Here is a 24548-nt window from a genome sequence, read left to right as displayed (position 1 = left end):
GCATTGTGAAATCCAATGACTTAATTAGGACAGAATTCCTCTTCCCAGAGTAGGTGTATTCTGAAAGAGCTCTATTTTAGTTCATTGCTCTGTGCTTTTCTGAACAGAAAGCTCCTTTAAGAAAGCAACACAAGGGGCACCTGGGTCTCGGTTAAGCCTCTGACACTTGATTTCAGCTCAGGTCACGATCTCATGGTTCGGGAGTTTGAGCCCTGCACCGGGCTCTGCACTGACAGCACGGAGCCTGCTTGGGATTCTCCCTCCCTACCTCTCTGCCCCTTCCCCTTCACACACATGCGCTTTCTCTCTCTCAAAATAAAAAGAGAGCAACACAAAAAGAGAATAACTGTTTCTAAAAGAAAATGTCATTCTTGCACATTCCGGTGGTCACCAGGGGAAGGGCCCCTGGATGGGGAATTGGGTAGATGAGGCAATTTGGGGAGCCTCATCCAACTCATCCCACAACTGTGAGCTCAGTTGTGATGGTTAATTTTGTGTCAGCTTGACTGGCCTCAGGGATGTCCAGATAGCTGGTAAAACATTATTTATGGGTATGTCTGTGAGGGTGTTTCTGGAAGATCAGCATTTTATTCAACAGAATGAATAAAAGACCCCTCCTCATTAATGTAGGTGGGCATCACTCAATCTTTTGGGGGCTCAAATGGAACAAGGTAAAGGAAGGGCAGATTCACTCTGCTTGAGCTGGGATGTTCACTTTCTGCTCTCAGATACTGGAGCTCCTGGTTCTTGGCCCTCTGACTTTGGACTGGAAGTGAAGCCATCAGCTCTCCTGATTCTCAGACCTTTGGACTTGGACAGAATTATACCCCTAGTTTTCTTGGTTCTCTAGCTGGCAGATGACAGATTGTGGGACTTCTTAGCTTCCATAGCCGCAGTAGCCAATTCCTGTAAGTCTCTTTTTGTATATGTGTGTATCTAGATATCCTATGTTCTGTTTCTCTGGAGAACCCTAATAAGCCCAGTGAATGATAGAAAATTCCTGACTTCTGCATGGTTCACTTTAAGTCCACACAATTTGTTAGTGAAAAGTCTGTTCCCAGCAATTTTTTTCCAGTTCTGAATAGCTAGATCATCTTTACTAGTATTACTAATTCTACCATTTTTCTTTATACAGTTTAGAAAGCAGTTTCATATAAACAGTTCTTTCACTCACATCCTACAAACATGCTCTGAGCATCTAATCAGTAGAATTGTTAAAATGCATGTTTTTAGTTTAGTTTTTTTTTTTTTTTTTTTGAGAAAAGTGGGGGTTGGGGCAAAGAGAGAAATGGAGAGAGAGAATCCCAAGCAGGCTCCACACTGTCAGCACAGAGCCCGACATGGGGCTCAATCCCCTGAACCATGAGATCATGATCTGAGCCAAAGTCAAGAGTCAGATGCTCAACCGACTGAGCCACTCAGGGGCCCCGAAAATGCAGGTTTTCTATGCCAGAGCTCACTATGCCCTCTCTCTCCTACTGCTTTCTGTGGCATTAAGAAGAGCCAGTTACAAAATTCAGAGCTGAAGGGACGTTAAATGTCATTGGGTTCCACCTCCCCATTTTATAGGTTAAGGGAACAGAACACCAAAGAGGGAAGCACCTCATCAAGGAGCAGCGTATGGACTTGAAAGGGCCTGTTCTTCTGACCGCTGCCCCAACCTCCAAACTCCATGCACTGGTACACAAAGCCTGTTTCCCAAAACACCTTGTTCAATGGCTAGTTAGAAGCTGGTGAGCTTATTTAATATTTTGCTCTATAGACTCACATATGCCCACTTCACAGGGACAAGCTATTTTTCAAGAGGTACAGGGTCATTCTTAGCACAAGTTCATAAAAAAAGACTGCAAACATGTCATATGTGAAAATCAAGATGTTTTATTGACTTTTATATGTTCTTGGAGAAAACCATTCACATGTAAAAGTTTGACATTTGATATGAGAATTATCCACACTTTATTTTACACATAAATTCTTTAATTTGGGGGTCAGACCTAATTTTTCACTTCAACAGGACTTGCACATGATTACAGTCACAAAATTGGCACACTGTATTAAAAAACTAAATCAGAGCTAGACAAAGTAGGCAGCTTTATTCCAATTTAAATCTCAACATGCACCACCCCTCATACGTAATCTTGGAAGTATCTGCTGTGAGCTTACTAAAATATTAACTACAGAATGTCTGAGGTCACAAATGATTGTTTACAAAATAAAACCTCTTTTCTTAATGCTACTCAATTTGTTGTAGAAAAATATACAAATAAAAATTAGTGCTATTCAAGGCGTTCATTTCAGAATCACATATGACACATTATTTCCCCTCATATAGAGCCATCACAATATGCTAGGTAAAGACTGAGTTACTGATGAAATGCACCTTAGCAACCACTACCAGCTTAGTAATGACACGTCATTTACTATGCTGACCAATTAAACAGGAGAGAGAATTAAAACACTTTCAGGTATTGGGGACACTCAGAATTGGTTCCTGGTCTGAGACTCAGAAATAACTGCTAGAGTAACATGACAAAATTTATATTTCTTCCTGATACAAGAAATTTGCCTAAAAATCTGTAATTATAAAACAGATTTGCTTTTTATGAAGAAATTGCTAACTTTTTTTTTCATGGTTAGATTCCTAGTTGGAGAGGATTCAAATTTTAATTCGGGCCCTCTTTTCCCAGAGGGTGGGGAGGGGTGGCTGGTGGTTGGTATAAGGTATATTTGAGGACTGTTACAATCAAACTATAATAGTTTCCTTTCTTGTGATTATGTAAATTTTAAAGAAAAGAGGTCTCTCATAAGCTATATACAGCAGTTTACACTTCAGTGTTTCTTTTTCACTTGATATACAATTAAAATTAGTTTATGACAAATACTTGTCACATAAATTTCTGTAGGCACATCTAAAATCTGCAGCTTTACTGGAGGGGTGAGGTCTTCAGTGGGATCATGATTCTGGATTCCATTTCCTGAATAAGTGGGACTGAAAACAAGGATCAAGATTACCGTGCTTGTTCTTTTCTAAACAGATTATGGTAAATATACATTAACGAATATGTTGCTGAGAACGTTCAGAGGACATGTTGCTTAAAATCAGAATAGAGGAAAATATAGGACTGATCTCAGGGGCAGAAATGTACAAGCTAATGGTAGATCAATTAACATCCTATGAGATGTTATTAGAATTAAAGCAGATTCTGTTTGGAGATGTGTTTCATTTGTAGGGAATTAGGAAAGTCCATGTTTTAAGAAAAATGGTGCTTTATCAAAAGGTTGAGAACTTTGAACTAAAATAAAGTTATATAGGGGCGCCTGGGTGGCTCAGTCGGTTGGGCGTCCAACTTTGGCTCAGGTCACGATCTCACCCTGTGTGGGTTCGAGCCCTGCATCAGGCTCTGTGCTGACAGCTCAGATCCTGGAGCCTGCTTGTCTCCCTCTCTCTCTGCCCTTCCCTACTCACACTCTGTCTCTCTGTATCTCTCAAAAATATATAAACATTGAAAAATTTTAAATAAAGTTGTATAAAATCAAATAATACTGCATTTGACTATACTCTGTAAAGGAAAAGATACACGGTACTTCAAAAACTGTCACTGCTGAATAAAATAGGCCTCTGGAAACTAATGAAAGTGTAAGAACAGGCAACAAAGTCACATGCAATTATATGGTGTTTTGAACTAAAAGACAAGATAATACTTATTTTCTAGAACAAACTACTCTTTGATTTTTGTTAGTAGTATATGAGCTTAAGTGTACCTGAAATGCAACATGATTGGTACTTATTACCTGTGTCAGTATTTCTGGGTTGTATTAAGCCCAACTGTTCTTACAAAAATCAAACCACCAGGATTTCATAGCATACATGCATGCAGGTATGCATGTGCATGCACAGACATGTACATACAGAAAGTCAAAATGTCAATTTTCAAAATTTTTAATTGCTGTATTAAATTATAATGTTTTTGGGAACAGATAATTTTGATGAGAAAGGGAAAGCTTAGGAAAAAATTGTATAATAAATATTCAGAAAAATACAAAAAAAAAAGGTAATGATGTGAAGTGTACATCATGCGAGGGTCTGAAACTGTACCAGACAACGTACATAGGTTTTTTTGTTTGTTTTTTTAAGATTTTTTTTTTCCTGCACCCAATGTGCGGCTCGAACTTACAACTCTGAGATCAAGAGTTGCATGCTCCACTGACTGAGCCAGCCAGGCTCCCCCCAAACATACTTGAAAGAATGAAAATTCCTTATTGAAAAGAAGTCATGCAACTATTAAAGAAAAATCTGACTAATCTTCATCCCCCCAAACTTATGATTCACCATCCTAGAGCAACATACTATTTAAAAAAAAAGTACAAGGGGCACCTAACTGGCTCAGTCAGAAAAGCATGCGACACTTGAGCTCAGAGTCGTGAGTTCGAGGCCCACGTTGGGTGCAGAGATTACTTAAAAATAAATAAATAAATTAACTAAAAAGTAACATATTAGCTTTAGGGTGAAAGAACATAAAACAGTAAGATGAGAAGAATGACAAGTTTTATGTCTTGAAAATGTTACCTGTATAATACACCAATTCTTCCCAGCCATGTTTATGCCATGCTGCATTCCGTATATCTTCCCTGGTCTGAAGATCCTTGTAAGCTGAAAAATAACCACACGGGAGATACAAGACTTAATCCAAACACACTGTCCTGCATTCCACTAGCTATGTCCAACAAGTACTGATTTAGCTGCTCAGCTGGTTTTCTCAAAGTAACTACTGAGGGAATTTAGTACTAAGCTGGGATAATTGTGAGCTGGTTATTCTGAGAAAAATTATGTTAGGCCTTGTAAGAGAAGCAAATAAACAGCTCTTGAAATTTTACAGTCTAGTGGATTCAAGACCTACCTTTCAAACCGAGGTTCTTCAATAATGTTAAACTCATAACCAGAAACTGTCAGACTGTAATTAAGCAATATTCAATTTTGTTCAACATTTCCAAAGCACTACAATTATCTGGGTGAGAGACTGTGTTCAATGCAGTGGAGAACAAAAAGACAAGTAAAGACAAGGTCAACTGTTGAGCACTGTGGAATACTCGAGAACAGAGCCCACAGGAACAGGGAGGAGACTGGAGAGAGGTGTCTGGAAGGTGTGATTTGACCAGGTGGGTCGGGCTCAGAGGTTGAAAAGAATGTCACTGACAGATAGTAACAGAAGACAAAGGCATGCCAGGTGGAGAGAAGAGCATGGTCAAAGGTATCACGGCCCTTGGTGTCACGTGGTACAATTCAGGCATCTCATCTGGGTGCCTTGGTTGCCAAATCCCAGCCTGGCAAGATCCTTCCAACTACTCACCAGGGAAATGCCTCTTGACAGGGTCAGACAAGATTAAAAGGACAAGAATCAGGGCTTCTAGTTTCTCTATTCTGGGACACACACCCTATTCTTCACAGGGCTTCTTTCTCCTTATGAGAAGACCTACCCTTGTAGGTATAGCAACTTAATCACCTAAAGATAAAATTTCCCTCAACTAGTAATAGACTATAAATTTAGTACCTAAAATTGTGAAGAGGCTGAAAAACAGAAGGAAGAGAAATCTTTTACCTCTTACCACCCAGAGCAAAACAATTTAGCATTCATATGATAAGCAGCAGCATCCAACTGAGGGCAGGTGCATGGCCAGTGCACTGTGTGGTGGCTCCCCCTTGCAGGGAACAGGTTGGAGAGGGCTGTGTTCTTTTTTTTTAATTTCAGTTTTTTAATTTTCTTAGTTAAAATTTTTTTAATTTGGTAAAATATGCATAGCAAAATTAACTTTTAACCATTTTAAAATGTACAATTAGGTGGCATTAAGTACATTCACAATCATCCCACTTTGTTATCCATCTCTGAAACTTTTTCACCATCCCAAATTAAAACTCTGTATCCACTGAACACTAACTTCCCATTTTCCCCTCCAGGCAGCCCCTAGGAGCCTCTACCCTGCATTCTGTCTCTGTGAATCTGCCTATGCTAGGCACCTCATGTAAGCGGAATCTAATGTTTTCAAGGCTCATCTATGTTGAAGCACGTATTGGCATTTCGTTCCTTTTTATGGAAACAATGTTCTATTATATATACATACCACATTTTGTTTATCTGTTTATCCATCAGTGGACACTTGGGTTTGAGGCTTTTTAAAGGCAGGAAGCACTTGGTCATGTTCATATTACTGGGGAGAGGGAGCCCATAGATGGGGGTGGTGGAACAGATGGACGGGGCAGGGCCTGGAGGAAGGAATGGCATCAAGTGCGAGGGTAAAAGGAAGAGGTGCTGTGTTGTAGAATGATCTGCTTTGAAAAAGCCAGAAGTGCCCACGGCTGAGCCTGGTTCAGTTGCTGACGATTCTAGGTGATGGATTTATCATTTGTGAGGCACAGGTACCTCACTGTGGTTTGTAGTGGTGAGGATTAAAGAGAATGATGCAGAAAATAACACGCTGGAGGTGCCCGATAAACACGGTTCTCTAAAAAATGTGGAAAAGTGAGGGTAAGTTTTTGGGGCAGGCTACTGAGAATTCATCTCTGCATATCTCGATGCTTTTTCCTATATAATAGGGTAGTGGACATCTGGGACACTGACTGGGGACAACAAAGGAAGGTAGAGAAGAGTACTGCCTAAGCAAAGGCACATGCCGCAATCTGGCCGCTCTCCAATGCCAGAGCACCACACTGTTCCTGGCTTCTGCGTCTCTGCGTGAAGGAGCATCTTGGTGAACTCCTTGTCAACTGCTGTTGTGAAGCCTTAAGTCCTCCCCATGGGACGGAGTTGAGGGCCTATGCTCCCCACAGCTTCTGTGAGAGCTCTGCCACTTACACCCGCCAGTGTCTGTCTGCTCTGTCACCCTCGAGTCCCTATCCAGACACACTGGAAACCCTGACGTGAGTGGAGTGGGTACATGGCTTGCCCTCTGCCTGAGAGTCAAAGCACATGGCAACCCTGACCATCAAGTTCCTGTGCTCAGATACCGAGGGTGTCTGGGAAGGTGCGCAGGAGCCAAGCCTGAGGGGAAGGTGAGGGAACAGGTCTGACTTTTCAGTTTATATCCTCCAGACAGACCACATAATTATTTAAAAAAAAAAAAACAACAACAAAACGACTTCACCCCTACCTTGAACCCATAAAGGTTAAATTATGTTTAGTACAATCTCTAAAGGCAGGGACATATGTTTTGAAGATTTGTTCCCAAATCTATTATATTTGACAACTCTGGTATTTATGAAGTCAAATCCCAGTTAGCTAGAGAACCAAGGTCCCTAGGACAACGTTGCACCTGATGCTCGTGGGAGCATCTATTATTTGGTGCAGGGTTTTCAGTTGCTTACACACCAGGGAGGCCCAGTGTGTGCAGCTGAGATCAGCAACTGGTTGAAGCAGTGATTGGTGGAGGTGAGGATGGGGGTCTCTTCCCCAGACCCTGATGGTGTAAAAACTACTTTTCTTGCCTCAAGCTATCCACTTCAGACTTAGGTCCTCAGCAGGTCTCTTACCATTTAGCCAGTCTGCACTATTTACAGTTTTCTGACCACTGTTTATAAAAATTCCCGTATCTCCATCACTGTTCTAGCTCTTCCTGCTTGACTTTACCTGCAACCTATTTAGATCTGAAAGTCTAGCTCATATTCACCTTTCACTGATTTTCCTCAACTACATGTTAGTTTATATCCCTTTAAGCGCTGGGAGTGCCCCGAATATAACTGTGTTACTGATCACACATTGCCTAGTGGCATATCCCTTATGTTGTCTTAATCCTTCATTAGCCCTGTCACTTATCTTTGTAAGCCTGCCATGCTAACACAGCAGGCTCTCAGGGTGCAGCACATGGTGGGACTGAGCAGTCAAACCAACATCTCAGTTTATTAATATGGTCTGGAAATGATTTACACTTTTCATTTTTTAAACTTTAATAAATAGGGGTGCCTCGGTGGCTCAGTCGGTTGAGCAATGGACCTTGGCCCAGGTCATGATCTCACAGTTTGTGGGTTCGGGCCCCACGTTGGGCTTACTGCCATCAGTGCAGAGCCGGCTTCAGGTTCTGTTCCCCTCTCTCTGCCTTTCCTCTACTCGTATTCTCTCTCTCTCTCTCTCTCAAAATAAACAAACATTTGAAAAAAACCCACAAAAACTTTAATAAACATACAGACGTGCCCAGAATGTACCAAGCTATTACTTAGACCTAATTCCTGTTCTTAGCAGGGAGACAGACACAAATAGCCACACGTGATTACCTACATGATACTGGGCTCTGGGGGTTCAAGAGGAGAGTGACACTCATTAGCGGGGGAGAGGGGGCACACCTGAGTCAGGCCCTGAGAGATACTAACGATGGTGCCAAACAAAAGTGGGCAGGGTTGGAAAAGGTACACAGAGAAGGGCCTCTGGACAATGTAATCAGACACAAGGCAGGCAGCGAGTGAGTGTGTGGGGAGGTGTTTCTCTGGTAAAATGCAGGATTGTTTCTGAGGAGTCATGGGAAGTGTCTAGAAAGGGACAACAGTTTTACCATCTTCCCTCTCCCACGGCTGCCTGTTCCTTTCACCACTATTCCCACTCCCACGTCAGCTGCTAACGTGCCACAAATCTACAGGCTTTTCACTGTTGACCTCTTTCCTTGCAGACAGTTCATCACTGTTGACCTCTTTCCTGGTAGATAGCCCAGCATTTACTTTCCATCTATGATGTTTGGATTTGCTATGGTGTTTAAAGTTACTGACTTGAGATGTGCTTTATTGCCTAGTTTAATTTATTTGGTAATGAACCCTGAAATCCCAGTAACACAAAAATGAAGGAAAAAACACATACCCCAAAGATGATGCACCATATATAGCTGCCCAATCTGAGAGAAGAATCCTCCAACTGCTTCATTACCATCCTGTCTGAAGCGAATTGCACGAGCCCTGGAAGGGACAATGACAATGTTCAGATACTGAATCAGGTGCATTAAAAAGAATCAGATTTTTTCTATCCTCAGAGCAAGTTGTTCAATATGAAGACTGTTTTTTTAACTACCAAATGCAATTGAATGTTATTTTAATATACAGAACCTATATAAGACGTAAATGTACTTTTCTGTTACCAGAAGAGTCATTTTTAGGGGAAATGGACAGTAATGACTAAACAAAATCAATGTTTCAGAATACATGGTTGCACTCCTGATTCTTGACATAAAGTCAAGAAAATTGGCAGAGGATAGGACCTGTCAACTTAAACAGAATTGCTTCTCCAAGAACCTGCTGAGGGAAAGCGACAAAAACCTGGATATTAGAACACTCAAGATGCCAAGAGTTACTATATCTAAGGGAGACAGGGGCCACCCTGGAGAGTGGGGTTTAAGACAGAGGAGAAGGGAGCACACCCTCAAAGCAGCTGCAGACCATGATTTCTGAAGACACATGAGCTTTCTAAACTCAAAGGGAGATTCTTCAACCTCTTGGACAGCACATGGAAAAACATGAATGTGGAGCTTCCTGCTGATATACCATCACTATCAAAACTGGAACTGCCTCGTGGTATTATAATAGTGTTGTATGGTGACAGAAGGTAGCTACACTTGCCCAATCACTGTGCTATACACCTGAAACTAATTTAACATGTGTGTCAATTATACTTCAATAAAAAATGAAAGAAAAAGATTCTGCCTCTTGTTTTTTTTTTCCCCCTTACCAGAATGAACCATCAGGAAAATGAGTACCAAATGGCATTCCTGTGTGTGGGAGAATATGTATATATATATATATATATGTGTCTGTGTATAACATGAAATTCTGCTTATCTTGAAAAAGAAAACCAAAGCCGGAGGAATCACAATCCTAGACTTCAAGCTATACTACAAAGCTGTAATCATCAAGACAGTATGGTACTGGCACAAGAACAGACACTCAGATCAATGGAACAGAATACAGAACCCAGAAATGGACCCACAAACGTATGGCCAACTAATCTTTGACAAAGCAGGAAAGAATATCCAATGGAATAAAGACAGTCTCTTCAGCAAGTGGTGCTGGGAAAACTGGACAGCGACATGCGTAAAAATGAACCTGGACCACTTTCTTACACCATACACAAAAATAAACTCAAAATGGATGAAAGACCTAAATGTAAGACAGGAAGCCATCAAAATCCTCAAGGAGAAAGCAGGCAAAAACCTCTTTGACCTTGGCCGTAGCAACTTCTTACTCAACACATCTCCGGAGGCAAGGGAAACAAAAGCAAAAATGAACTACTGGGACCTCATCAAAATAAAAAGTTTCTGCACAGCGAAGGAAACAATCAGCAAAACTAAAAGGCAACCAACAGAATGGGAGAAGATATTTGCAAATGACATATCAGATAAAGGGTTAGTATCCAATCTATAAAGAACTTATCAAACTCAACAACTAAAAAACAAATATTCCAGTGAAGAAATGGGCAAAAGACATGGATAGACACTTCTCCAAAGAAGACATCCAGATGCCCAACCAACACATGAAAAAATACTCCACATCACTCATCATCAGGGAAACACAAATCAAAACCACAATGAGACACCACCTCACACCTGTCAGAATGGCTAACATTAACAACCCAGGCAACAACAGATGTTGGCAAGGATGTGGAGAAAGAGGATCTCTTTTGCATTGTTGGTGGGAATGCAAGCTGGTGCAGCCACTCTGGAAAACAGTATGGAGGTTCCTCAAAAAACTAAAAATAGAACTACCCTATGACCCAGCAATTGCACTACTAGGCATTTATCCACGGGATACAGGTGTGCTGTTTCGAAGGGACACATGCACCCCCATGTTTATAGCAGCACTATCGACAGTAGCCAAAGTATGGAAAGGGCCCACATGTCCATGGATGGATGAATGGATAAAGAAGATGTGGTGTATATATATATATATATATATATATATATATATATACACACACACACACACACACACACACACAATGGAGTATTATTCAGCAATCAAAAAGAATGAAATCTTGCCATTTGCAACTATGTGGATGGAACTGGAGGGTATTATGCTAAGTGAAATTAGTCAGAGAAAGACAAAAATTGTATGACTTCACTCATATGAGGACTTTAAGAGACAAAACAGATGAACATAAGGGAAAGGAAACAAAAATAATATAAAAACAGGGAGGGGGACAAAACAGAAGTGACTCATAAATATGGAGAACAAACTGAGGGTTACTGGAGGAGTTGTCGGAGGGGGGATGGGCTAAATGGGTAAGGGGCACTAAGGAATCTACTCCTGAAATCATTGTTGCACTATATGCTAACTAATTTGGATGTAAATTTAAAACAATAAAAAATAAAAGAAGTTTTGAAAAGACAAAAAAAGAAAAACAAAACAAACAAAATAAGTGAATTCATCAGTTGCCTTATAGAGTCAAGGTACAAATTCTAATTCATCTCTATATCCTCATTTAAAAAAATGGAGATTTTATAAATGATACTTTTAATGATATAATAAAAAACGTTGAAAGGCTAGAAATGAAAAGTTTATAGGTCTTGTATATGGGATATTATAAAACATTGTGAAAATAAAAGAAAATCAGAACACAAAAAAAGAAATTGTGATTAAATTGACTAAAAATTTGCACTTGTCTTAAACTTTCCTTTTAAAATTTCCTACTGCAAGCGTGTCAGTTCCTTAAACACCTTCTTTCATATTTGTACCAACTACTTGATATTTAGTGATGCATCTGAAATCCTAAAACTATTTTTAGAAAATGTACGTTTCCCAAAAGCAGTTTTCTGGAATCAAACTTAACAATGAAAAAAGTGGCTTGAATGATACAGGGAGGTCACCCAGAAAAGCAGAGCTGGAGACCTCCCACCACAGACTACCCAGTAAATTTACATCAACACGTTTTGGTCTAAAGTCTGTGATCAGGGTTTCAGAATTGACAGGACTTGGGAAGATAGATTCATTATAGTTAATTTAGAAGAGTTGGGGGCATATGAACAAGGATATCAATCTACTAACATCTACCGTGAGACAGTACTCTTGGGGGACAAGATATCTGAGTTGGCTTGACCAGAACTTTTTGTCCTGGAGGAAAACTTCATAGCAACTGAATTAGAACATCAAGGAAGCAGCGGGGTATAGGATCAGAGCAAGGGCAACCGCAGTGGGAGTGATAAAGCCAGCCTCCTTAAGATCAATTTGTACATCTCAGCTCTCATACCCATAAGCTCAACTCTGAGGGTGACCCAAGCTTTTAGGCTCTTTTGTGGTGAAGGAGGGATCTCTTGCTATTGCTCCCATGGGCTACCCCTAAATGATATTAAATTGTTTAACCTTTATATCTAGAATTAAGTGATTGATAGCTTCACAAAAATTACAAATCTGATTGGTAAATTATTGAAATTAAGCAGATCACTTTAACGTGCATTCTAACTTAGAGGTGGGGAAAAACTGTCTTTCACTGATAGTGACAAATATTCAGGATTATTAATTTCATTATGAATTTTTCTAATTCAGTTACAGTAGGCAAAGAAAACGTACTTGCCTTAGCCTCGTAATAATCAGAAGCATGTACTGAAGAGGAGATCACCATCTTAAATAGTTACCTATATGCCAAAATATAAATTGAATGCTGAGCTGGATTTATAAATAATTATTTTTTAAATTTTTTTTTTCAACGTTTTTTATTTATTTTTGGGACAGAGAGAGACAGACAGAGCATGAACGGGGGACGGGCAGAGAGAGAGGGAGACACAGAATCTGAAACAGGCTCCAGGCTCCAAGCCATCAGCCCAGAGCCTGACGCGGGGCTCGAACTCACAGACCGCGAGATCGTGACCTGGCTGAAGTCGGACGCTTAACCGACTGCGCCACCCAGGCGCCCCTATAAATAATTTTTTAAGTAACTGCAGAATAAATCTCAGTACTTCCTTGTGAAGGCCACGGTGGACAAATCTTTTTTTTTTTTTAAGTTTGTTTTTTTGTTTATTTATTTATTTATTTAGACAGCAGAATGCATGAGTGAAGGAGGGGGTGTGTGTTGGGGGTAAGACAGAGAATCTTAAGCAGGCTCCACACTGTCAGCTGTGCTGACAGTTGTGGGGTTCAAATCCACAAACCAGGAGATCATGACCTGAGCTGATAATAAGAGTTGGATGCTCAACTGACTGAGCCACCCAGGCACCCCCATGGTGGGCAAGTCTTAATTAGTAACATGCAAAAATAGAAATAATGAATGATCCTATTCTGTGGGCAACTAAATTATTACATTTATAAGGCCCCTCCCTAAAAAAGGTCCCTTAATAAAATGGTGCCTATAGGTACTAACTGTATAACAGTATACAATTAAATATGTATTTCTTAGTTTTCAAATTAAAAAAAATTCTAACTTGCATTATGTAGCCTTTGATGACCCAAGAAGAAAAGATTTATTAGAAATATGAATCATGGGGGCACCTGGCTGGCTCAGTTGGTGAAGCGTGCAACTCTTGATGTCTGGGATGTGGGGTCAAGCCCCATGTTGGGTACAGAGATTACTTAAAAAGAAACTCTTAAAAAAAAAAAAAAAGAATCACAGAGCCATTTTTTGGACCTAGATCTTAGAAATTATGTAGTTCAAAGCAAGAAATTTCAAAACTGGAAAAAAAAAAGAACACATGGAAGGAAATGGATAGTGCTTTCGTTTAAATCAAGGCTAGCAAAGCAGACCCTCAGACTAAATCCCCTGCGCTTTCGTTTAAATCAAGGCTAGCAAAGCAGACCCTCAGACTAAATCCCCTGCTCTGTTGCTTGTTTTGATGGCCCAGAACCTAAGAATGATTTCTACATTTTTAAATGCTCGAAAATCTAATCAAAAGAATATTTTGTGATACATGAAAATCATGACATTCAAATTTCAGCAACCATAAATAAAGTTTTGTTGGAACACAGCCATGCTCACCCATTTACAAATAGTTCACGGCTGCTTGCACACTAAAATAGCAGAGTTAAATAATCGTTATGGACCCAGAACAGTCCACACAGCCTAAAATATATTTTTTTAATTTTTTATGTTTTATTTTTATTTTTGAGAGAGCCAGACAGAGAGAGACAGAGCACGAGGGAGACACAAAATCTATGAAGCAGGCTCTAGGCTCCAAGCCGTCAGCAGAGAGCATGATGCAGGGTTCAAACCGGTGAACCATGATATGACCTGAGCTGACATCAGACGCTTAACTGACTGAACCACCCAAGCACACCAAAGCCTAAAATATTTATTATTTGTTCCTTTACAGAAAAGGTTACCAACCTGATTTAAATAAAATATTCTCTATTCCTAATTTTTAAAGTGTTTCTTATTAGAAATTAGTGTCTCTAGGGGCGCCTGGGTGGCTCAGTCAGTTAAGCGTCCGACTTTAGCTAAGGTCATGATCTCACGGTTTGTGGGTTTGAGCCCCGTGTCAGGCTCTGTGCTGACAGCTCGGAGCCTGGAGCCTGCTTTAGATTCTGTGTCTCCCTCTCTCTCTGCCCTTCTCCTGCTCATGATCTGTCGCTCTCAAAAATAAATAAACTTTTTTTTTTTTAAAGAAATTAGTGTCTCTAATAAAATAAAACTGGTATTCAATATTTTCAAATGACTTCTGAACATGTATTAGGATGATTTTTAAACTGTCTTTTAAATTATGATTTAAAACATTCTGGCCACCTAGATTTTTAAAATATCAATACTTTACATTTTCTCGTATTTGTTTCAGACTGAACACCACAGAAACAGGTGAAGCTCCCTTTGCATTCTCCTCCCCACCCCCACCCACCCTCCCCCATGAGTTACATTCTGGAAGCAGTTACCTCTTTTGAAAACATGTCTTCCTGTCTATGGTTTTGTATTTCTACTTCATATGTATGTATCCATGAACAACAGTTCTATCTTTTCATATAATTGTTATATACAACTTGTTTATAGGACTCTTTTGTTACATCATTTAAAAATTTACCTAAGGGGCACCTGGGTGGCTCAGTCGGTTAAGCCTCCCACTTTGGCTCCGGTCATGATCTCACGGTTTGTGAGTTCAAGCCCTGCGTCCAGCTCTGTGCTGACAACTCAGAGCCTAGAGCCTGCTTTAGATTCTGTGTCTCCCTCTCTCTGCCCCTCCCCCATTTGCACTCTCTCTCAAAAATAAATAGACATGAAAACAACTTTACCTAAAAGACATCACGTTGTACACATTCTTTAACTAGCTCTTTCTCTTGAACTTGGTGTTTTCAATGCTTATCCATATGCAGATCTGTTTTACTTTAACCACCATATAAGATTCTACTGCAGAGGCGTGCCTGGGTGGCTCAGTTGGTTAAGCGTCCACCTTTGGCTCAGGTCATGATCTTGCAGTTCATGGATCTGAGCCCTGTGTAGTAGTAGATTCTACTGCATGAATATATATAATCTATTCCCCTCAGGCACAGAAGTTGTTTACAAGTTTGGCAACTGGCCTTGGCAAAGACCTTTTCTTCTTATGTAACCACTAGTTTCTGCCCTCTGTTCAACATTTACCAACCACCCAGGATGTGCCAGGTCTTGTAGACAGAGTTGTAGAACTAGAAACTAGAGACTCCACTGGGGTGACAAGTGCTCTAACAGAGGCATGGGGGCCAGGTATTTGGGGTGCAGAAGCCAGACACCTATTACAGCCTCAACTGTGTTATATTTATCAATGTCCTCTTTTTGAATTATTCTTGGTTTCATGGTATAAATTCTCTTTGGTAAGGTGTGTGCATCATTAGCAGCTTTACTGAGGTATATTTTACATCCTGTAAAATTCACTTAGATGTAAATATATATACATTATATATATATATATATATATATATATATATATTTAGTAAATTTACAGACTTATGCAATCATCACAATCCAGTTGTGCTAAAAGATCCCTTGTGCCCATCTACAATCATTTTCTGTTCCCACCTCTAGCCCCAGGAAACCACTGATCTTTCTGTCTCTATAGATTTGCTTTTTCTGGATATTTCATACAAATGGAATCACAGAATATATGCTGCTTTGGACTCTTTCACATAGCATGTTATTGAGGTTCACCTATATTTGTAGTGCATATCAGCAGTTCACTTCTTTTTACTGTTGAATAGTATTCCATTACGTGGATGCAGCACAGCCTATTTTTCCTTCACTCTGCTGACGGGCATTTTAGGCTATTTCCACTATTTGGTTATTATGAAATGCTATGATCACTGTATATGAGTTTATATGAATGCATGCTTTCATTCTCTTGGGTATATACCTAGGAATAGAACTGTGAGGTCATATGGTAATTCCATGTTTAACATTTTGAGTAACTGCCTATTTTCCGAAGTGGCTGTACCACTTAACATTCTCATCAGCAAGGTATGAGGGCCCCAACTGATTCACAACTTCACCAACATGTGTTATTATCTGTCTTCTTAGTGAAAGCCATCTGAATGTTTGTGACGTCTTCTCTCTTTGTGATTTTACTTTGCATTTCCTTAATGACTGGGAGTGTTGAGCACTTTTTCACGTGCTTATTAGGCATTTATACATTTCTTTTGGTGAAATGTCTATTCAAATCCTTTGCCCACTGAAAAAATTTTTTAAAAATTTATTTCATGATTATTTATTTTTTATTGTGGTAAAAAACACATAACATTAAACTTACCTCAGCCATTTCACAGTTTAGTAGTGTCCCAAACACTCACATTGTTGTGCAAGGGATCTCCAGAACTTTTTGATCTTGTCAAATTTAAACTCAATACTCACTAAACACCAAGTCCCCTCCACCTGGACCCTGGCAACTATTCATTTTCCATTACTGTGATTCTAACTACTTTAGAGACTTTGTTATTAGTGGAATCATATACTATTTGTCCTTTTATGAATGGCTTAATGTCCTCAAGGCTTATCCATATTGTAGCACATGGCAGAGTTTCCTTCTTTGAAAGGCTGCATAATATTCCCTTATATGTATATATCACATTTTCTTGATCCATTCATCTCTCGATGGATATTTGGGTTGCTTCCACCTCTTGGCTACTGTGACTAATGCTTGCAATGAAAATTAATGGGAAAATATCTCTGAGATGCTGCTCTGAATTCTTTTGATTAGAAACTTAGAAGTAGAATTGTTGATCATATGGTAATTCTATTTTTCATGTTTTGAGGAACCTCTGTATTGTTTTCCATAATTACTACAACATTTTACATTCCTACCAACTGCACAAAGGTTCCAATTTTTCTGTATCTTCACCATACTTGTTACTTTCTGTTCTCTTGATAATGGCCATCATAAAAGATGTGAGATGATATCTTGTTTTAGGGTTTTTTTTAATCTCATTTGATTTGCATTTCTCTTATAATTAATGATGCTAAGCATCTTTTCATATGCTTTTTGGCTGTTTGTATATCTGTGAAGAATCGTCTATTCAAATCCTTTGTCCATTTTTGAAATGGGTTATTTGTCTTCTTATTACTGAGTTGTAGGACTTCTTTACATATACTAGATACAAGTCCTTTATCAGATATGATTTGTAAAATTTTCTCCCAGTCTTGTGACTTGCATTTTAATTTTTTTAAATGATGCCCTCTGAATTACAAAGTTTTTAATTTTGATAAATTATAATCTATCATTTTCTTTCATGGATTTTGGTGTTGTATGCTTAACCTAGGTCACAAAGACTCTCTCCTACGTTTGCTTCTAAAACCTTTATGTTAAAAAATAAATAAATAAATAAATAAATAAATAAATAAAACCTTTATGTTATGGTTAATTTTTGTGTATAATGTGAGGCAGGGGTCTAAATTCATCCTTTTGCAAAGATATCGAGTTGTCTTAGCACCCTTTGTTGAAAAGACTATCCCCATGGAATTTACTTTGGTGCATGTGTTGAAATTTACTTGGTGCATGTGTTGAAAATTTACTTGGTACAAATGGCTCATATTTATGAGTTTATTTATGGACTTGCACTTCTGTTCCACTGATCTGTATATACCTGTTCTTATGCCAGTACCACACTGTCTTGATTACTGTAGCTTTGTAGTCAGTTTTGAAATTGAGATCTGTGAGTCCTCCAACTTTGTTCTTTTTTAAGGTTGTGTTAGCTATTTGGGTCCTTTGCATTTCTGAAGCCTGCCGGGATTTTGATTGGAATTGTGATGAACCTATAGATCAGTTTGGGGAAAAGCTGGTAGTTTGCTACTTAAGTGAAGAAAAAAACCCCGAGCAACTGTGTCATTGTGGTGCTGTTTATGTGACAAAAACATTTCAAAAAAAGGTAATATCCAAGAATATGAAATTACTTAATGCAACACTAGGTTTTATTAAAAAAAAAAAAAAATAGAGGTGCTTGGGTGGCTCAGTTGGTTAAGTGTCCGACTTTGGCTTAGGTCAAGATCTCACATTTTGGGAGTTTGAGCCCCGTGTGGGTCTCTGTGCTGACAGCTCAGCGCCTGGAGCCTGCTTCAGATTCTGTGTTTCCCTCTCTCTCTGCCCTTCTCCTGCTCATGCTCTGTCTCTCTCAAAAATAAACAAACATTAAAAAAAAAAAAACAGAGTCCTTATCTCTTAGAGATATATACTGAAATATTTATGGATGACATGACATGCTGTTTGGATTTACTTTCAAATAATCTGGGTTGGGAGAGTTAGACCTAAGCAAGACCAGCCATGTGTTGGTAACTACTGAAACTAAGCGATGGGAATGGAAGGGGGTGGGTGGGGCAGGGAGATCCACGGTATTAGTCTCTCTAGTTTTGTATACGTTTGAAAAATTCTGTAATAGAAACATCAAACAAAACAGTCTAATATCAAATCATGGTTTTATCCCCAGATTTTATTCCTGAATTAACACTATGGCCTAAAATAATCTATTAATAAGATTACAAAGTCACCATTTGGTAATATACTCACCAGTAATTGCCCCATTCAATCATAGTTCCTGGCTGAAAAGAGATTTGGATTTTGAGTTTGTTAGTTCTGTGAAGAAATACAGGAACAGCAGTATAAAAAATATCAAATGACAAAACTAACTTAAAAATGAAGTGTAACAAAATAAAAAATGTAACAAAATATTATTCACTGCGCACATACCTATCCCATAGTGAGAGTCCTATTCTATTCTATTCTATTCTATTCTATTCTATTCTATTTCATACACGAAGACAATATTTATAGTAAGTCATCTAATTATGGTTATCAAAACCATAGTTGAGCCCATCCTCCAGATGTACTGAAATGATGATTAAGTTGTTGGTACCCATTCAGACTTTATGGTGAAATAAGAAAAAAAATTCAATTTAAGTAAATTTAACAAGGACATCACTATTTTTTTTCCAGTATAATGGTGAGTTATTAGACTACTAAGATCTACTGATATGTACTCCTTTTAACAACATTGCTATGTTGCTATCTGGGTTTTCTTTTTTTTTTTTTTTCTTAAATATAATTTATTGTCAAATTGGCTTCCGTGTGACACCCAGTGTTCATCCCGACAAGTTGGGGCTTTCTTTCTAGTAGTCACTTAGTGGGGAAACATCAAGAAAGTTTTAAAATATTATTCCCTTTGACTCTTATGGTGCCGTCTAACTTATTCAGCAGTCTCATTTTTATTATATAGAGAAGTATTGCTCTAGTTCAATTACAGTAGATGCTCTGTATTATAGCTAGTCCTGCATTTTAGGTCTTTCCTCTTAAAAATAGCAATGCTATATAGAAAAAAGTCAAATGACAAACATTATGTGTAAGATTATAAAAAATAAAAGAGCTTAGCAAAAGAGAAGGAATGAGAGAGAAGAAGATTAAAAAAAAGAAAGAAGAGAAGGACTGGACAGGGGAGAAAATAAGCCAATCAAAATATTAAGCCAAACACATCACAAAATGTAAAGTCCACTTGTGTGGTAGGCATTGGGCTGCCAGTGCTTCCTCACAGAAGAATGGGAGGACAGCTGGTGGGTATTTCTGTACTTACTCGGAGCTGGTAAGATCGGAGTTCATATATATTCGGTCCTGACCGTGGGACAGGCTCATTCCAGAAACTGAACTCCAACAGCAGCTGATTCTTCCTAGAGAGAAGCATGTTGCTTCTTGCCTTGCGGAATTCCACAAATGCCTTTGAGGGAAAAAACATGCTCATTATATCTTCTAGTATTTACATATAAATCCACTTTAGTATCACTTATGTTCCTCTTAGAATACTATCAAAAACAGGGCCCCAGGTGGCCCAAGACAGCCCCAGTTTACATCCCGTTGAACCAGCATAATAACTAAAGCATTCATTTTCACTCTCAAAAGTGTCCAGATTTAGACACCAAACTACACGGCCATCTAATTACTTAAATAACAATATTAACTACTGAAATAACAACTTAATCTCCTACCTTTTTAAGTCCTCCTAACAGTGTCTGACAACATATTAACAAAAGTGACATAGAGACTACAAAACACCAGATAGTCCAAAGCCACTTATATTTGGACAGGGAATCTACACCAAAGGTTTTCTTTCCTAATAATGGACGGCTGTTAAAATTCTCTTCATTGACCTGTACCTATTCCTGAAGGGAGTGGGGAGGACAGGGATGTCAGCTCAAAGGAAAGACTATGTGGTTGACAGTTCCTGAAGCAGGTATGTGTTAGGTAATCCAGGGCTGACTGTGTCTACTGCACTGACTTACTGGCATCAAAGTACCAGTTTCTCAGTTTCAAAGTACAACTGATTTTATAGTAAGAACTGTTATGTTAACAGTATTACAATAGGTTAGTTATGTTTCAATACAACTTCAAGAATCCAAAGAGTAAAACTTTTATTAATGTTAAAGAATGGTGACAGAAAAGAGTCATTGAATTCTGTGCTATCATTTATTGTATCAGTCTGAATACATAAACCTTTTTCAAAATCATTACCTGATTTTCTCTGAGTTTATTCATGACCTCTGTGAGGGCTGGATAGCCTCCTTCGTACCTCCAGAGGTGGACTGAAATATATTTTGAAAGATAACATACATTTAGAGTTTTATGACACTCCTACCTTGAAAATATTCTATATACACACAACGTTAACACAGTACAAAACTGTGATATGCCATGTGGTAGCCTATGAGTACATCATAAAGTTTCAATATAGATTCAAGCGTTAAAACAATACAAAAGTAGTTTTTGTAATCAATTACTGGAGAAACTACTTTAGCCATAAAAGCAGACTGACACTTGGAAAGCTTTGATTTTAAAAGCAAACATTAAATATTATGTATGTCGTTAACAGTAAAGGCTTAGGGAACAAGTGTTTATTCCAAAGACTTCTGCTTCCTACCAGCTTGATCTTGCTCGCCATACCACGTGTTCCAAGTCCCCACCAAAGTACAAGGGTAATGCTTATCTTCGTGTATCTTTGGCAACACCTCTTGACTTAAAGAGAAGAAATAGCAACACCAATTAAACAACTGACAAGATTATACCAGATGGACAACACATGATCAGCAATAGGAAAAAGGCCATCTACTCTGTTCCAACAACTGACCTCAGAATATTTATGATACTATAATGTGCAGAATTAACATTTTAGCTGAATTCTACTATGCTCTAATGTCCCACTTATCGGAGGGTTAGGTTTCTGTTACCCAGCTACCTACAATCGTTGTAAACAACTCAAGGAAAGTGATAAAAATGGATAAGGAAGGCAAAAGGTCCCAGGGTTCCAGGACCTACATGGATCTACTATTTGCTATTTCAGGAAAAAAAAAAAAAAAGTACCTAGGGATGGTGAAGTTTCTAAAAGCTATGTTCTGCTGGTTCCCGAGATAGGAAGGAGAGAAACACAAACAGTAGAAAAAGAGCATGGAAGAAATAAGAGAAGAAAGTAATGTTTAAGATAGGGGAGACAACAGAAGCAGCATAAGCAGGCAGAAGTAGCAGGGGCAGAGAATAAGTTGGCCATAAGAAGGGAGGAAGAAGAAAGAGCTAGAACACAACACGGTCTGGAAGCAACCCAGCTCTAACAGTCTCAGAGGGCATGGACATGGCAAAACAATCCAAATTAAAGATACAACATGGAGCATAAATTAGGTTCTATTCAATTCAACCAGCGGAGGGGATTTAGGAAGTATCACATAATCCCACGTTGAACACACACCCCCAATTCATTACCGGTGATTGTACAGGAGTAGTAGCAAAGCCATGGCAGGTCATAGCAGTATATTAATTTAACAGAGGTGTCAGTACTTGGATCCATTGAAACCTTCCTATGGTACAGATTCGAATGTACAGGGAACAGGCATTAACTGTGCCACACCAAAAGAAAAGCTAAAATCTGCACACTTTTCGATAGAAAAATTATGATGAAAAAGTACAACAGAAATTCAACAATAAATGCAAAAAGATATCAAGGGTCAGAAATGGAACCTGTTCAAACTATTTGCTAACACTGAGTGATATTAAGTTACTGATCACCACCAGATGCTAGGGCACCAGAACGGAGTATACATGCATAGTTAACAGAGAAAATCTCAGAATGTTCTTATATTTAACTAAATGAAAACCCATGTATTTTTATGACTCAGTACAATGACCACACCATGTGTAATTTTTGAAATGCCACCCTTCAAAAAATACACATGATGTGATCATTGTAGTGGGTCAAAAATACTTATGTTTAGGGGCACCTGAGTGGCTCCATTGGCTAAGCATCCAACTTCGGCTCAGGTCATGATCTTATGGGTCGTGAGTTCAAGCCCTGCATCAGGGTCTCTACTGTCAGCACAGCAGATCCTCTGTCCCCCTTTCTCTGCCTGTCCCCTGCTTGTGCTGTTTCTCTCAAAAATAAATAAATAAACATTAAAAAAAGACTTTTTATTAAAAAATTTTTTTTTAACATTTATTTATTTTTTGAGACAGAGAGAGACAGAGCATGAATGGGGGAGGGTCAGAGAGAGAGAGGGAGACACAGAATCTGAAACAGGCTCCAGGCTCTGAGCTGTCAGCACAGAGTCCGATGAGGGGCTCGAAGTCAGAGACCGCGAGATCATGACCTGAGCCTAAGTCGGACACTCAACTGACTGAGCCACCCAGGTGCCCCAAAAAAAGACTTTTTAGAAATAACACAGGACTGATGGAAATCAGGGGTGGGGAAACATGGATTATGTAAAATTACTGGAAACGGGATTCCTTTTTGTCACATGACATGAGCAGGAAGTAAACAACCCCAATCTGGAGCCAGTGTAGAAGAAGAAAATCTAGACAGATGACCCAGGTGGGATCCAGAAAGGGGCTGGGGGCCTGATAACGGGACCTAGGTTTTTTACCAACACAAAGTCATATCCTCTTTGTTGGGAGCTCCAAAGCAGCCCTCGGAAGCCCTGGCCTTACATGAATGAAAGTTGTAAGGCAGGTAGTACTTTTACTCAGATGGGTCAGGCAGAACCTTAGCATTGGGGCCTCTAAAAACCAGGCAGGAGTTAAGTCTTTACGTACCAGAAACAGGGAGCTACTGTAAGTTTCAGAGAGAAGGAAAAAACATGATGAAGAAAGCAGAACTCAGGTAGATCAATTTGACAAACTTCTGAGTAATGGATCGGGTGTGGGATAAGGTACAGGTATAACTTGGAGGCCGGGAAGGCAGTCAGCAAGGAGGCTACTTAGAAATAGGGCTCAACAAGAGAGAGGGAGATGGGAAAGGAAATGAAATAGAAGCAAAATGCAGGTCAAATGAAGAACACACAGTTCTTAGCAACCAATAGCAAAGAACTAAGGAAAAGGTTAAATGAAACTATGGTGACTGACACATGTTGGAAGTGGGAAGGAAGAGCCGGGTAATTCTATCTGTCGAGTATGAAGGAAGAGGAAGACACCCAGATAGAAATATGAATACACAGGAGATGAAAATCTGAGACAAGAGATGAAATGATACAAACAGGACAGGGAAGATAAGCCAGGGAAACATTAGCAAAGATAAGAAATTCCATTTTATGAGAAAAGATTTAGAAATAAACATCTGCTTTATTTTAGGAACTTTTTTTTAATAAAGAGAACTATGCTGAGGTGATTAAGAAACTATGCTAATATTATATTTCACGAGTCACCTCCCAAAATAAAGTAACAAAAGGTTTTTGTATCTGAAAATTATGCTGATTCTGGTGACAAAATCATTTTCTTTCTCATGAAAGTAGCAGATATAAAGGTAAAAATATGCTTTTTAATTATACTTGCTCACAATTGATCATTAAAATACAATTTGTTGGCTTAAGAACAAATGCACTTAATTCTCTCTTTAGTCTTAAAGTTTACAAATTCTGTAAGAGCATATGCATCTCATATCACGTGAGAATCTGCTGAAGGAACTTGAATCCTGGTGAGTGGAAGACTTGAGAAGAAATGGCAGATATATTCAAATACATCCAGGACTTTCATGTGGCAGTTTTACTTAGAAGTAAAACTGGAAACAATAGAGATCACAGGGACATGAGCTCTGATTCCTAACATTCAAAGCTTCCACAGATGGAATGCAATTAAACACAGGCAATCAGGAAGGTCTGCAGAAAGGACTCAAGCATGGACGAGTAGATGGACTA

At 38.9% G+C, this 24548-nt stretch overlaps 1 protein-coding gene across 1 annotated transcript in view; it reads right to left on the bottom strand.

The window, feature by feature from the left end:
• Positions 1 to 1864: 1864 nt before the first annotated feature.
• The window catches only part of NIPSNAP2 (nipsnap homolog 2), a 35900-nt gene continuing 13216 nt past the window's right edge, over positions 1865 to 24548 (bottom strand). The window contains exons 4-10 of the mRNA XM_049638736.1: positions 21296 to 21390; positions 20890 to 20960; positions 19958 to 20098; positions 18901 to 18932; positions 8835 to 8929; positions 4568 to 4651; positions 1865 to 2989 (exon numbers count right to left, since the gene is read on the bottom strand). Of these exons, the coding sequence (XP_049494693.1) occupies positions 2925 to 2989; positions 4568 to 4651; positions 8835 to 8929; positions 18901 to 18932; positions 19958 to 20098; positions 20890 to 20960; positions 21296 to 21390 (583 nt within the window). The 3' untranslated portion in view covers positions 1865 to 2924. The remainder of the gene's footprint in view (positions 2990 to 4567; positions 4652 to 8834; positions 8930 to 18900; positions 18933 to 19957; positions 20099 to 20889; positions 20961 to 21295; positions 21391 to 24548) is intronic.

This window comes from Panthera uncia, chromosome E3 (assembly GCF_023721935.1).
Source record: "Panthera uncia isolate 11264 chromosome E3, Puncia_PCG_1.0, whole genome shotgun sequence".
Classification (NCBI taxonomy): Eukaryota; Metazoa; Chordata; class Mammalia; order Carnivora; family Felidae; genus Panthera; species Panthera uncia.
Note: the sequence above shows the minus strand (reverse complement) of the source record. Positions and strands in the feature narration are given on the sequence as shown.